The 13,134-nt window shown below is 40.9% G+C and overlaps 1 protein-coding gene across 1 annotated transcript in view; it reads right to left on the bottom strand.

Annotated features, from left to right (window-relative positions):
* Positions 1-438: 438 nt before the first annotated feature.
* Positions 439-13,134, bottom strand: part of ttyh3a (tweety family member 3a) — a 30,174-nt gene continuing 17,478 nt past the window's right edge. Inside the window, exons 10-15 of the mRNA XM_049561311.1 lie at positions 12,588-12,680; positions 11,624-11,716; positions 10,709-10,845; positions 8,337-8,510; positions 7,802-7,877; positions 439-2,935 (exon numbers count right to left, since the gene is read on the bottom strand). Of these exons, the coding sequence (XP_049417268.1) occupies positions 2,861-2,935; positions 7,802-7,877; positions 8,337-8,510; positions 10,709-10,845; positions 11,624-11,716; positions 12,588-12,680 (648 nt within the window). The 3' untranslated portion in view covers positions 439-2,860. The remainder of the gene's footprint in view (positions 2,936-7,801; positions 7,878-8,336; positions 8,511-10,708; positions 10,846-11,623; positions 11,717-12,587; positions 12,681-13,134) is intronic.

The following is a 13,134-nucleotide window of genomic DNA, read 5'->3' on the forward strand; positions in this document are numbered from 1 at the left end:
GCTTTGACTCCTCTCTCCTCATGTCTTTTCCTTGCCTCCTCCACTTGCATCTGAGGAGAGGAGAGGAAGTGAGGAAAGGGACTGAGAATGTATGAACTAGGAAATGAGAAAAGCCTTTGGTTCTGATGATATTAATAATAAGTGGCTATCCAGGGTCACCAACTAAATTAACTTCATGAAACAGATCATCTACATTGATTGTCTTAGGTGTCTCTGGGGTCTGTGCCATCTCTCTTGCAAAAAAGAAAGTGTATATCAAGAGATTACCTGGTTAATGAGAAATTAATGAAAAACAAAACAAAAAAAACACGATAAAGTATAATCAAAATATAATTCACACATTTACGTATAAACCTAGTAAAGAAAAATTACCATTTGTTAAAACCTTTCTTGTGGATAAATGTAGTGCATTACATATATTGGCGATATTTCAATAATTTTTATTGTTTAACTCAAAGAACAAAGAGTTTTACTTGTTAAAACTTCATAAAAGAGTGTTAAAATAACTAGTACCTCTGTGAAAGTAAACAGGGGTGAAAACAGAGCTGACAGTGAAGTTATGCTGCTACCTAGTGTCTGTTCCTGGTCACACTGACAGGACGCATCAGCTTCACAAGTGAAACATTTAAATGCAAAAACAAAGAAATCCAAACAATCAGCTGCACTACAGTTAAGGTTTGTTTAATTTTAAAACACAGCATTCAAGCTCAATATAACCACAGGTTTAACATGTACACATTTTAGAGATTGCAAAAAAAATGATGTATAAAATAAAAACGATGACATCTACAGTGATTTTTTTTCCAGAAAAAACTCAAAGAAAATTAAAATCTATTTACCGTATTCACATTAATGAAGCAACACATCGTGCTTGCTAACGATCCTAAAATAAAAAATAAAAAACCAAAAGCAAATCAAATAGAAAAAAAGTTTAAAATGTGGAATAAGCTTTTTAAGAGATAAAAAAAAAATGAAATGTCAATTTCAGCCACTTTTTTTTCTTCACTTTGCTAATGTTTATAATCTGTACAACTGCCTCGCGTTACAAACAACAAAGAGAATATGACTACTACCCAAAAACAGAAAGACTGCATCAGTGTAATAATGTTTTACAGAGAGTAAATGATTTGAAATAAAGTCAGGCTCATTTTCTCGTCTGATCGCGCAGAGGCAGCCAGGAGCGGTCAACTTTACAAAGTGGCCTCGAGTAAAGACGTTTAAAAAGATATTCAGATAGTAAAAGAGTTGTGCTTCACTTGTTGGCACAGTCTCAAAAAAAACAAAACAAAATCACCTCTTGCACTGGTCACAATGCACATCTAGGAGAAGCAAGTACAAACATCTCACTCCGCATTTGAAGGATCGTCACGCGTCAACAGGCAGTCAGCAGGTTTTCTTTGACAATATTCAGATTATAGAGAGAGCAGAGTTATCACAATCCCTTCACAGCATCCACTCACTCAGATCTACTGTTGTTATAAATGCTAAAACACATTTGTGAGACACTGCATTGCCAATGCATAAAGTTTCTCTCTGAAACTGAAACTGCCATATGCATACTGTCACATAAACTTGCTTTAAGATTCTTGCGAGAGGAATTTTGGACTCCAAACCGCTGTAGATCATTGCCACATAGAGTCAAGGGTGTGTGTGGACAATCCCCAGTTCTGTTAAGGGTGATGAGGCTTTACAACTTAACAGGAACACGGAGAGAATAACAAGCAGTCTGATGAAGCGGCAATTTATCGTAGTAAGTCTGGAGTAATGTTGCACAAGACATCACGCACAACTCTGTCCCCCTCTGCTTCACCATCCTCTTCAAAGGGCTGTAAAAAACAAAAAGTTTCTGCTTCCAGTAGTATAAAAACGTCTCATCTGTCACACTTGTTACGGTTGCATTCTTTTTTTTTCTCGTCAAACAGCTGCTTTTTCATCACGCAGCTCATCTTTGTCCTCATCGAATCCTCTGAGAGCATCAAGTTCACAGCTTCACAAGTTTATAGTCTTTGCTGCAAAATAGTGGCTCACCAATGTATTTTTTAAAAAAAATGCCACAGGAAACACCAGTGTCTGGGGATAAAAATCAGACCTGTAAGACTGTAAGACGTGCAATACGGCAGGAAAACTGGTCCCAGACATTTGATTTAACACAAAATGCAAAAACAAGCCAATGTGCATGTGTGATAGACAGTATGGCTACTTAAACTGGAGAATAACGCACATCTTGTTGCATTTCAAATTTCACAAGCAGAAAAATGAGATGTCGCACTGTGAAATTAATCTACCCTACGACAGATTCATCTACGCTGTGTGTTACGTGAGAAACAATGTCCACAATTAAGGTGGAAAGAAAGCAGTTGATTCCTCCCAAATTTACATGTAAGGCAGTTCTCTTAAGTCTCCCACGGCGATGAGAGTGCAGTACAGTACTTAACAAAACAAAAACAACAAACAGTAGTAATCAGTGTTAGTCTAGGAGCACTTCCAGAGTCCTCAACACTGCAATGTCTTGTAAGATGTGATGCTGTACATGGTGGTGCATTCATGTGTAAAGGAGGAGTGTAAAAGTCAGTCCAGTTGGAGATGAATTCCCAGCAGCGATGATGCTTCTTGCAATAATAAACATCAGCCAAGGGTTGTGGAAGATGGAGAAAAAGCATATGTGCACTTTGATCTGCAGGACTCCTCAAGTTTTGCTTCAACCAACCGGCGAAAAGCACATTTGGTTTTCCATTTTAAGTCAACTGAGACAGCGGAGGAAAGCAGGAGGAGGAGTGGCTATATGAGAAATAATAACTGACTGACTGGATGAGAGACTTCAGAGATGTCAGCGCTGCAGACAGGATGAGTCCAGTGTTGTCTAGTGCGCTGGAGAAGGGTTGTTGGGATCTGGTCGGCTGTTGGCCAGGTACTTTGCCCGCATGCTGGAGGTATACTGCGGAAGAAAAATGAAAATGACAAACAAAACCCAACATGAATCATGATCTCTTTCATCATAGTTAAAACATTTACTTACAAGCAGTACAAAAAGGGTCAGTCCAGTCTTAACACACTCCATGTAGGGTTTTTTTTTAGGAGATTGCAGTCTGCACACTCTCAGTTTGGAGAAGCAGGCAGGAGTACAGCCTTGGAAACTGGGCAATGTACTGCTGTTGATGAGGCCTACAGCAAAACGTATTGTAGCCATCAAATAAATGAATACCAATTTAAGTGTACACTTTATTTTGAATATTTTCATGGCTTAATTTTGTCATCACACAGCCCTTTCTTACGGGGAATTGAAGCCGCTGTATTGCTCTCTTCTAAACCACAATTTTACCTCACAGAACTTGGGAGTCGTCTACCGCTGCCTTGATCAGTCACTTTGTTTGTGTTATTGTAATACAAACAAACTGATCAAGGCGGTGCTAGACCAGAATCTCCTGAGTTCTTTGAGGTAAAATGACATGTTCTTGTCAATGGAGTCTGGTGGCTCCTAAGACAATATAGTAAGTTTCACTTTCAGGTCAGTTCCCTGTTGGAAAGGGCCGTCTGATGGCAAGATAAAGCAGTGAAAATATTGTAACTATAGCGCATACTTAACCTAATATATGTTTTGCTGCTCCCCCTGTCCAGAGGTAGCAGGTTGCTTAGCTTCCATGGTGGTACTCTCCCATGTTTTTAAAAGCTGGGTGCATGCCGTCCACCATTGACTGTAGGAAATCCACGGTCTATAGACAACTATCTTGTACAACTTGAAAAATCTAAACTATCCCTTTGAAGCCTTTAAAAAATGTACCTTTTGTTGTAGTAAACAGATTCAAAGGCTCAATAATTTTTTGAGTGAGAAGAAAACCCTTTTGGTAAATAAAACATCAAAAGCAGTGGAAGAACATACAGATACGCACATTGGACACATCAAAGCTCAACAATTCATTCAACAGATCAGAGAAAATCCTACACGGGTTACCTTTCGAACTAGTTACTCCAGAGCGCTGGAATCTAAAGGGATGTTAAATGATTCAAATACACAGAGAACATCACAGCAACAGCTACAGATGACTAGGACAAGGAGTTGTATAAATATGTAACACAAATTCTTGTAAAATTATTTCACTTTTTGCTTTTTACCTGCGTGCACATTCATATACATTTAGGATGCACCCATGCATTTTTTTGATACAGGCGATACAAGCACAAAAAGGCTGCATTTCAAACTCATGTGGAAACACTAAGCTTTCCATTTGTAATACATTTACTTATATTGCTGTCAGAATTCAGAGACATTTGGACAGCCTGGTCCGCATGTGAACGCTGAGTATTTGCACCAACATGGGAACCATGAACCAACATGACTTACCTTGGATGCTTAAGAAAAGCATGTATCATTTGTAGGGCTGTAATTGTTATTTAATTGTTATTTGTTTTGCCTATCATATCAGAAAACAGTGAAAAACATGTTTAGTAATTCCCCACATCCTTAGCTGGTTTTGTTTTGTCCAACTTCATAATAGTGTCTTGAGCGTAAATAACTTCTACATCTACACGGACTACCTGTCAGAGCTGGCAACTGCTGACTGTGATTAACCCAAACACCCCTAGTTTCACTGTCAGTCTAAATATGTTCAGTGTCACTTTGCCATTGCAGTAATGGTGGCAGTGATCACAACAAATAAATCAGCCAGCAGATTTGTCTATAGCACTAAATGCAGTAGTGGTAAGTAAAATATCAGAAAATAAAAACATGCAAGGTCAGGCCCCATCTCACAGAGACGTGTTGCTAGAAAGACGATACCAGCAAAACCAGTGTTTCCTATGATACGGCACACCTGCAAGTGCTAGTGTGTGCCGTGCATTGCGCATAAAAGTTAAAATATTCACAACGTTTCAGCGCAAGGCGTGGAGTCGCACTGTTTGTCAGTGTTACACTTCAAATCAAGTAAGAGGTGGGATTTACTACTGTTTGATGCTGGTAGATGTGGTAGGAACCCTGGGATATTGGCAAATGCAGACGACAGGTTGATAATATGCAGTATTTAATTACAATGAAGAACACCCCATTATTCAATTATTGGTGAATGTGTGCACGGAGTTGCATGAAATGAATCTCTCTTGTGAGGAGAATGCCATTTACTGTGAAGATAAATAGGCTAGCTAGCAGGTTAGCTGTTGGAGCTTGAGAGAGCTGTGTGTGAGAGGGAGGGGGAATTCATCAATCATTTCGTGATAGTTTCATGTTGGCTACTGTGGCTTTAAACATGGCGATATTGAAGTGGCCACACCTGTAGTGATGCGTCTCAGTGTGTGCTCATACAAAAAAAGTTGTGCCTTCATTTTCCTTGTGTTACACACCTAACAACTGAATCCCTGATACTTCACCTCCCGAGATCACCCTCACACCCGAGAACCAAGACAAAGCAGACCCACATGAAACAGTTTAACGGCTTCGTAATTTCACTCTGTCATTGACTCATAGGTCACAGTGAGCCCCGGGGCAGACTTACAGCTTCACATGTTCCTCCCAATACATCTGTGGTGCAGGGGGGTAGGGGAACATGCAGCCCAGGGCCACAGAAAACAAATCAGGTGAGACACCAGGTGGGACACTTAGCAAGAGTCAGGACAGAGGGGGAGAGTGGGGAGGAGGGGTCCAGCAGCCCTGGTGGGACCTGAATGGAAGGTGAGTAGAGCTGGGAGTTTGGGAGGTGGTACAGAGGAGGAACAGGCCAGCAGGTGGAGGAGGCGGGCTTGTTTTGTACCTGTTAGCATAGCAGATGAGGTTACCAAAACGATCTTGAACTCTCCGAAGGCTTTAACTGCCAGATGTGACCGCTGTTACTGTCCGCGGCAGTCAAATACAACTGTATGGATTCGCAGGAAAAAAACAAAAAAACGACAAGAAGAGAGTATAGAGAAGATACACAAAGCCACACGGACACCAGGGAGGGGAGGATCTCTGGTGGAGATTCAGGCCGGGGGGGGGGCAGGAGGGAATGACTGAGGTTTGTTTCTCATACATGATAAAAACTGGTCAACTTGTATCAAGTCGCAATTTCAAAAAAGCTCTTACACGCCATAAAGTCTTAGTCACAGTCATGTCTTGACTTGGAAAGGAAATAAAGAATCCCGCACACTGTGCACTCATTGCACTCATTTTATTGATGACATGCATTTTATGTCGTAGAACAAAACGTGAAAATCTCTTAAGCTTGTGTTAACCACAGATCTTATTTCAGGCTTCTAACCAAAACCCCATTCAAAATACCCATTGAATTTGAGACAAGGAAACCCTAAGTACAAAAATGCTAAGTCATATCTGTGTTTGAGGACTTATTCCTCCAGCACTCTATAGGCTCTCACCCATGAAAAAGCTGCCAGTAAGAGGACACCAGCAATAAACATGACTCTGAGCTCTTTTTCCTGGATTACAGCCTGTTCTCTTTGTCTATATGAACTTCGCATGATGGAGGGATGAGGATGAAAATGTCAATAGGTGATGGACAGTGCGCAGGATTCTTGATTTTCTTTTCGACTTGTATCAAATAAAGACAGAAAACACTGCCATCTCATACATATACTGTATGGGTCAGGTTACAGTTTGACACTTTACTGATGCATGTAGGGAGATTAAGTTTTGTTTTGCTTCCCTATACATAAATAGGGGCAAGTACAGTGCTGCCATGCTGAAAAAGACACACTGTGTAAATCAGACTGTGCTTAGCTCAAAGAAACAAGAGCCACACAAAGTACGTTCTCTCTAAATGCTGGTTCCCTCACTGTCCAATTACAGTACTAAGGTTCTACCATGGTAGTGCTACAGTTAACAGTGTGCCATCATATAAAAATGGCAATCATAATGTTTATCCAAGTTTCTGTGGCTCCCAAGTTAATATGTACACTTCTCTTATGGGGTACAGTGATGTAATAGAGACCAGGGTTCTATGTTGTTAAAAAGGGCGTTTGCCAATGCAGCAAATTCTCCAGGGAACCAAGAACCTTTTGAGGAACTCAGGAACTAAACCTGCATTTTGACTCAAGAACCAGGGACTAAATTTAGTTCCTGTAGGATAGTTTAATATGTATAAAAATGTCCCTGCTCTAGAGGGAATACTTTCTGTTGGTTCAGGAGGACTGGTCAAACATAGACGCCGCAGCTGCTTCAACTTGTATTCACAGAATAAAAAAGTGCTTCTAGTATTGATTATTATGACAAGGGGCGGATATGTCTTGATAATTATCAGAGTTGCAAACAAAGTTAGGCTTTGTTGTCAAGAAACAGAAAGATTGAGAGAGTGTGTGTGTGATGAGAGAGACAAAGCTGCAGTCAAGCAAGCTAGAGAGCGGCGATGAGGAAGTGAGTGAGGGAGAGCAATAAAACAATTTGCTGATGGTTACATTGCAGTTATGTTCTAAAGCAGAAATAAATGACCATTAAACACAAAGACTGTCTACTGTGGAGTCAGACGTCGGCAGTTTTCAGCCTCCTTTGCCTCCTCTGCATTTGTGCTTTTCACAAAACAGTAAACACACAAAAAAGGCTGACTGCATGAAAATTGCTTATCAAACGCCACCGTCTTTGTAAATTTGTCATTGGTCTAATTTGCATAATATTCAAGGTTCTTTAGAGGCTGTAAAAATGCAAACAATAACATGCAAAGTTGCTAGTTTAATTCCTGATTTTAGTTCCTCTGGTTCCACAGTCACTGGATCATTTTGGTTGAAAAGGGTCAATGGTTAGTCCCTCACAAGTGGCTGCCAAATGACCCAGAGGTGTTCCTATAGTTCTCATGGTTTTTTTAAAAACAGGAAATGCGACACTTACCGAGGGCGGAGGAGACTCTCGTCCTATCAGAGGCGTGTTTTCGCAGCGGGAGTTTGGAAAGTTGGCATTTTGAGCCCTGTTGAATTAAACACACAATGAGATGAAACGCAACAAGCTGAGAAATGTAAAAACCCCTAAACACTGCTTTAAAGACATGAAACAATATACTGTATACATGAAACTCTCCACGTCCGTTTTCAGCATGCCAAGGCATTAAAACACAAAGGCAGAAAATGGGGGATCCCCTCCCCCAGCAGTTTCCCCAACACTGAGCTTCACTCATGAGGCTGAGAGCTTTGAGTTTCACAGGCTTCACAGCTGGAGAGCAACAGCTGCATCTGCTGTCCACTGCATGACTTTCTATAGTAGAGCTAAGCTCCTCTCTGGGGATGTAAATACCGCCTCCTGAGAACATGACATATCTAATATCAGCCGCAACCTCAGGCTGTGAAAATAAATTATCTACCACTTCTGCCTTTCACTTAGTGTGGATTTCTACTTATGTTCACAGCAGTTTAAAGCAGTGGTGACTTACATGTACTCTGTGACAGGTGCATTACTGACGGTGTGGGCTGCGGCGGGGATGGAGGTCTCACTGCCATAGCTGCTTCCACAGCTGTACAGGCTGGGCATGTGGACCCGGTACAGGTTATCATGGTTTTGCCGTCCTCCGTGGCTCAGAGACTCATCCTCACTGTCCTCCTCATTCCTGTAAACATCACACAGCACTGTGAAACCACCACCAGAGGGACCCCCTGTCCTATCTGACTGATGACAAAGGAGAATCTAAGTGCCACGTGGTAACGTTTTGTGTTCATTCTCAGTCACATTTCAATTCGCTTTCATCGCTGCCTGAGGGAGAGAAAACAAGATGAATTCTCTGCTGTGTGAAGCAAAGAAGATGCAGTTTTCCACTGACCTTAATGGGGCTGAACAAAGACGGTAAAAATAGCCTCATGTAATTGGTTCAGTTTCTGCAGGAAAATTAAAAGCCCTAATATTGCTTTGGCACTATAAATGTGTGTGTGTTCACGTTGTCAAACAAAAGCAGTAGCCTACTCCTGTAGAGAGACTGGATTCCACTTGATACTTTTCAAACAATGAAGCTCAATAGAATTTGTGAGGAAACAACAATGCACTGAACATGGTCTGTCAAAACAGAGCAACAGTGACATCATGGAACTTGTCTCCCTCTAGTGTTCATCTGACTAACCCCCCAAAAAAACATCTACTAAGTGATGAGGTTATTACATTGGTGATGGTTCATTGTAGAACCAGAAGACCTTTGGAAAAACTATTATTTTTCTGTGAGGACATGTTTTACCTTGAAATCAACATTATTTAACAAACTAAAACCGTATTTTTAACATCTTGTTTCTGTAGAAATGAAGATATCTTTTTGCTGAATGATAACAGGTTTTATACTGTACATTTAAAGGTGAATTGTATAAGATTTAGGGGGATTTGGTGGCAACTAGCAGTGAACTGCCACCAGTAAGAATTCCTTCAGTGTTCATTGTTCAGGAGGTTTTTATTTGGAGCCAAATTATTCACAGAGGTCTCATCCTCTCAAAAACAAAAGGACCAGGTGATTTAAATAGCTGGAAACACTGAAAACAGCAGCTTCACATAACAATTCAGGTTAACTCTGGCACGGCTCATTGCAGCTGGGCTTCTTACTATGATGGCAGCTGCGAAATGGCCCTGTGTGAAGCCAGTGTTTCGTTTGTTAGTTCTGGGCTACTGTAGAAACATGGTGGTGCAACATGGCAGTCTTCATAAACAAAGACCTGCTCCTTTTGTGGATATATATGGCTCATTTTACAGTAAGGAATACACAATTCTTACTTTCAGGTTAGTACACACTAAAGAAAACACACTTATATTTCTGCCAATATATCCCTCTAAATCCTACACACTGAACATTTAAATAGACACATCAGCAAAATCTGTAATTTAGACAGAATACTACTGTTAATATTTGGGGTGCATGAGATGTGTTGGTATTTTCCCACTTATTTGACCAAATACTACTTTTCATTACAGTACTTTTTTTTTTTTTTTTTTACAGTGCACAGGCATTTTTCTGAATATCTAATCCATGAGATCATAAAACTTGTGACTTACTCATTGATAATATTAATCATCCTGCCCTCGACACACTAACCCTAAATATTCATTATAAACTTTCATATATTTCCAGATGAGGTAGAAGAAAATTAGTATGTTCAAACAGAAACAAAACAGAACAGAACAAGCTTAGCAGGAACCACTGAGAAAAACAGAGTGGTAGCGTGTAAGCCTTTGCTTTATAACAGGAAGCACCAGCTGAGATCAAACTGATGAACATGCCCCCCAATTGTTAGGAGGGATCAGTTAATTATGTGGTGCAGCTGAGCTGACTGACGGCTGTGCCTGGGAAACCACTTTCCTCGCAGTCATCCTGCAAACCTTATCTGCTGCTGATAGGACAAAGACATCAGAATGATTTCACCCCTCAGCTGCAGAAGACGACACCAGCTCAGGCGGTGGTTTATGATAGATTTAGGCCAACTCGGCACAATTAGTGGGGATAACGGGAAGCAATCTATTTGAGGAAGCAGCTGGGGCCTTCTGGACACGTCCCAGTGGTAAACACAGCCGTACACAAAACTAATCGTGTTTCTCTATGCGTGTAGATTTATCCTGAATTTCGTTGTCTGCTTCATTCCTGTGCCGTGTAAAAAGAAGTGCTGAGGAGGGTTAGAAAAAATGCCATAAAGCCATAATTAATTGATAGGCTTATCCTCTTAAATTATTTCTCACTGTATACACACTCCTGTGCATGAACTTAGCTTAAAAGCTTCTGCACTGGCTCCTATGTGGTTGTGAGTTGAGGAGTGTATGGGTGGCCAGTAGATGTCTCACCTCTTGCTGTGCCAGGTGTGAGGCACACTGCAAACAATGGAGCTGAACATGAGAGCAGTGATGAAGGAGAAGAGCACGAGGTAGATGACGCCTTCCAGTCCGTCATAACACAGTCCTGTCATGGCCTGAACAAAGTCCTGTGAAAAGGGGAGACACCACTTTTATAAAAGGCAGGTAGGGCCAGATCAAAGTCTGCATTCAAACATCTACAGCAATTTGAGAAACCCAAGAAAGAGAGAACCAAACGATAGTGAAGAGGTAGTAAAAAGGCCAATATCGTTTTTAAATTTCAGCATGTGGATTCTAAGAGTCTTTAAAATGCATCTACTGTGATTTCTAATTTAAAGTAGGTCAAACAAATGAGCTCACGGTTGGCAAACTAGAGGGAGGGCAGTGCATCTTTATCTGGGTTTGAAAAGAAGTACTACACCCCACAATATCATGATTGAGAATCCCCATTCTGCACAGCACAAACACATTTTGTATTCTACTGAAGATAATCTAATTCTCATGAAATAATGAGCTTTGGTGGTTAAATTTTTAAGAGAGGAAGCACAGCAGAAAGCAAAGAGAAAGTTCTTGCTACAGTTGCACGTGTGCCTTTGGAATTTGGAAGCCACTGAGGGACAATTCTCCCAAGCACTCCAATAGCCAAGTACTTGTCATTCAGCCAGCTTCAGAAATGGTACAAAGCCAGCATCAACTGGACAAGAACTCACATACAGGAAGGCAAATGTTATTTATGGTGACAGGTGTACTCAGCTGCACAAGCATAAAAAGAGGGTTTGCTTTATGCAGCTAAGCTGCACTATGAGGATGTCACAACAAATCAATCGTGCGGCGCCTTTTCATCAGACATGGAGAAACCCTACAGTAAGAATGTCTCGATTTGTAAGTCTTCTCCTTGCTGCTCACCATGTGCAGGCTGCGACAGTCCACCAGGGCAGTGAGCTGATGTAGACTGATCTCTGTGGTGTTCAGTATTTCCTGGATCTTTTCTAAACTTCCCTGAGAATTAACAAGGAAAAACACACGATTAGCAATATTGAAAGAGGCTTAACTTGAATACCAAATTTGGTAGCTGTTGGTGTTTGGATGCTGCAAACAACCTTTAAAAAAGACATCGGAAACAAACTAAATTTGTATAATTCTCAGTATCTACATTGCAAAAATACAACCAAATGGAGTAAACAGTCAAGAATAAGAAATAGCCAACTTTTCCAGAATGGAGGAAGCAGGTAAGAAGTAAACTGCGATTTTTTAGACAGTGATTAATTCAGTGATTATCCATTCTACACACATTTATCAGTGTCTTTCGTCAATATACAACAGTACACGGAAGCTTCAGCTGAAAAAGCAGATTTTAATGTGCGATACATTTTAATACACTGTTTCTGTTCTTCCTCCAGTTCTCATCGCAGTTCCAGCAGAAAATACGTCTGATAGCCTGATATAAACATTTCCACAACCTCAGCACATTTCTCTGTGTGGGTATGTGAAGTGAAATATGCCTCTCTCTATTCCCAATGTCAGCTCTCATTTGTGCCTCTGTCAACACAGTGTAAGGACCAGCGCCAGACAATACCACAGTGTTGTATTGACAAGGGCCAGTGAAAGCCTAATGCAGCTAAATGGACATAATGCAGGTCCCAGGTGGGCCGTCAGCAGATCTTTATGTAGACAGGTGCACTTCACTTCTCTGCAGGTCAGTCGTTTGGTCCCATTCACTGGGATATTCTGTCATCACAAACAGTACAATAGCACAGGACAGCTTATGGCCCGGTGTGTAGGGGGTAGGGAGGGTGAATGTTTATGGTAACAGCTACCCTCTAATGTGGCATCTCTAGTTAATGGTGTAGTGATGAGGCTGGAAACATACCTGAGTTTGTTTGTACTCTCTGGTGGCAGAGCGGAGCAGCTCAGACACGTCATCCTGCATCTCCACTAATGCTTTGTGGCTCCCCGAGAGCTTCTGAAATTAAGTATGAATACTGTAGCAGCTGGGCATATCACAATCTTTCAAACATTTTAATCATTACATTAAAACATTAGTTATCTGTCTGCCTTTGTAGTGCTGTGGACATCTAGTGGAGGAGCTGAAAGGCTTACATACCATATAGTTATATATATATATATATATATATATATATATAGAGAGAGAGAGAGAGAGAGAGAGAGAGAAAGAGCTTCCTTTCCTTTTCTTTACTGTCGCACTAACAATAGATCCCTGGACTTGAGCAGCACTCAGATGTTTTGATTTATTCATGTGGGTTACAAGATGAAATAAAGGTAGTCCATTAAAGCAAACTATAGATTCACAGTAAAAGTGCCATTCTGCCTCTCTAGCTTCTAACACACATCCTCTGATGCGCACACATGCTATCAGTACAGACAAACAGGAAGAGCTGCTCTGCATCTGTTTTCCT

The sequence above is a fragment of the Epinephelus fuscoguttatus genome, linkage group LG19 (assembly GCF_011397635.1).
Source record: "Epinephelus fuscoguttatus linkage group LG19, E.fuscoguttatus.final_Chr_v1".
NCBI classification, from domain to species: domain Eukaryota; kingdom Metazoa; phylum Chordata; class Actinopteri; order Perciformes; family Serranidae; genus Epinephelus; species Epinephelus fuscoguttatus.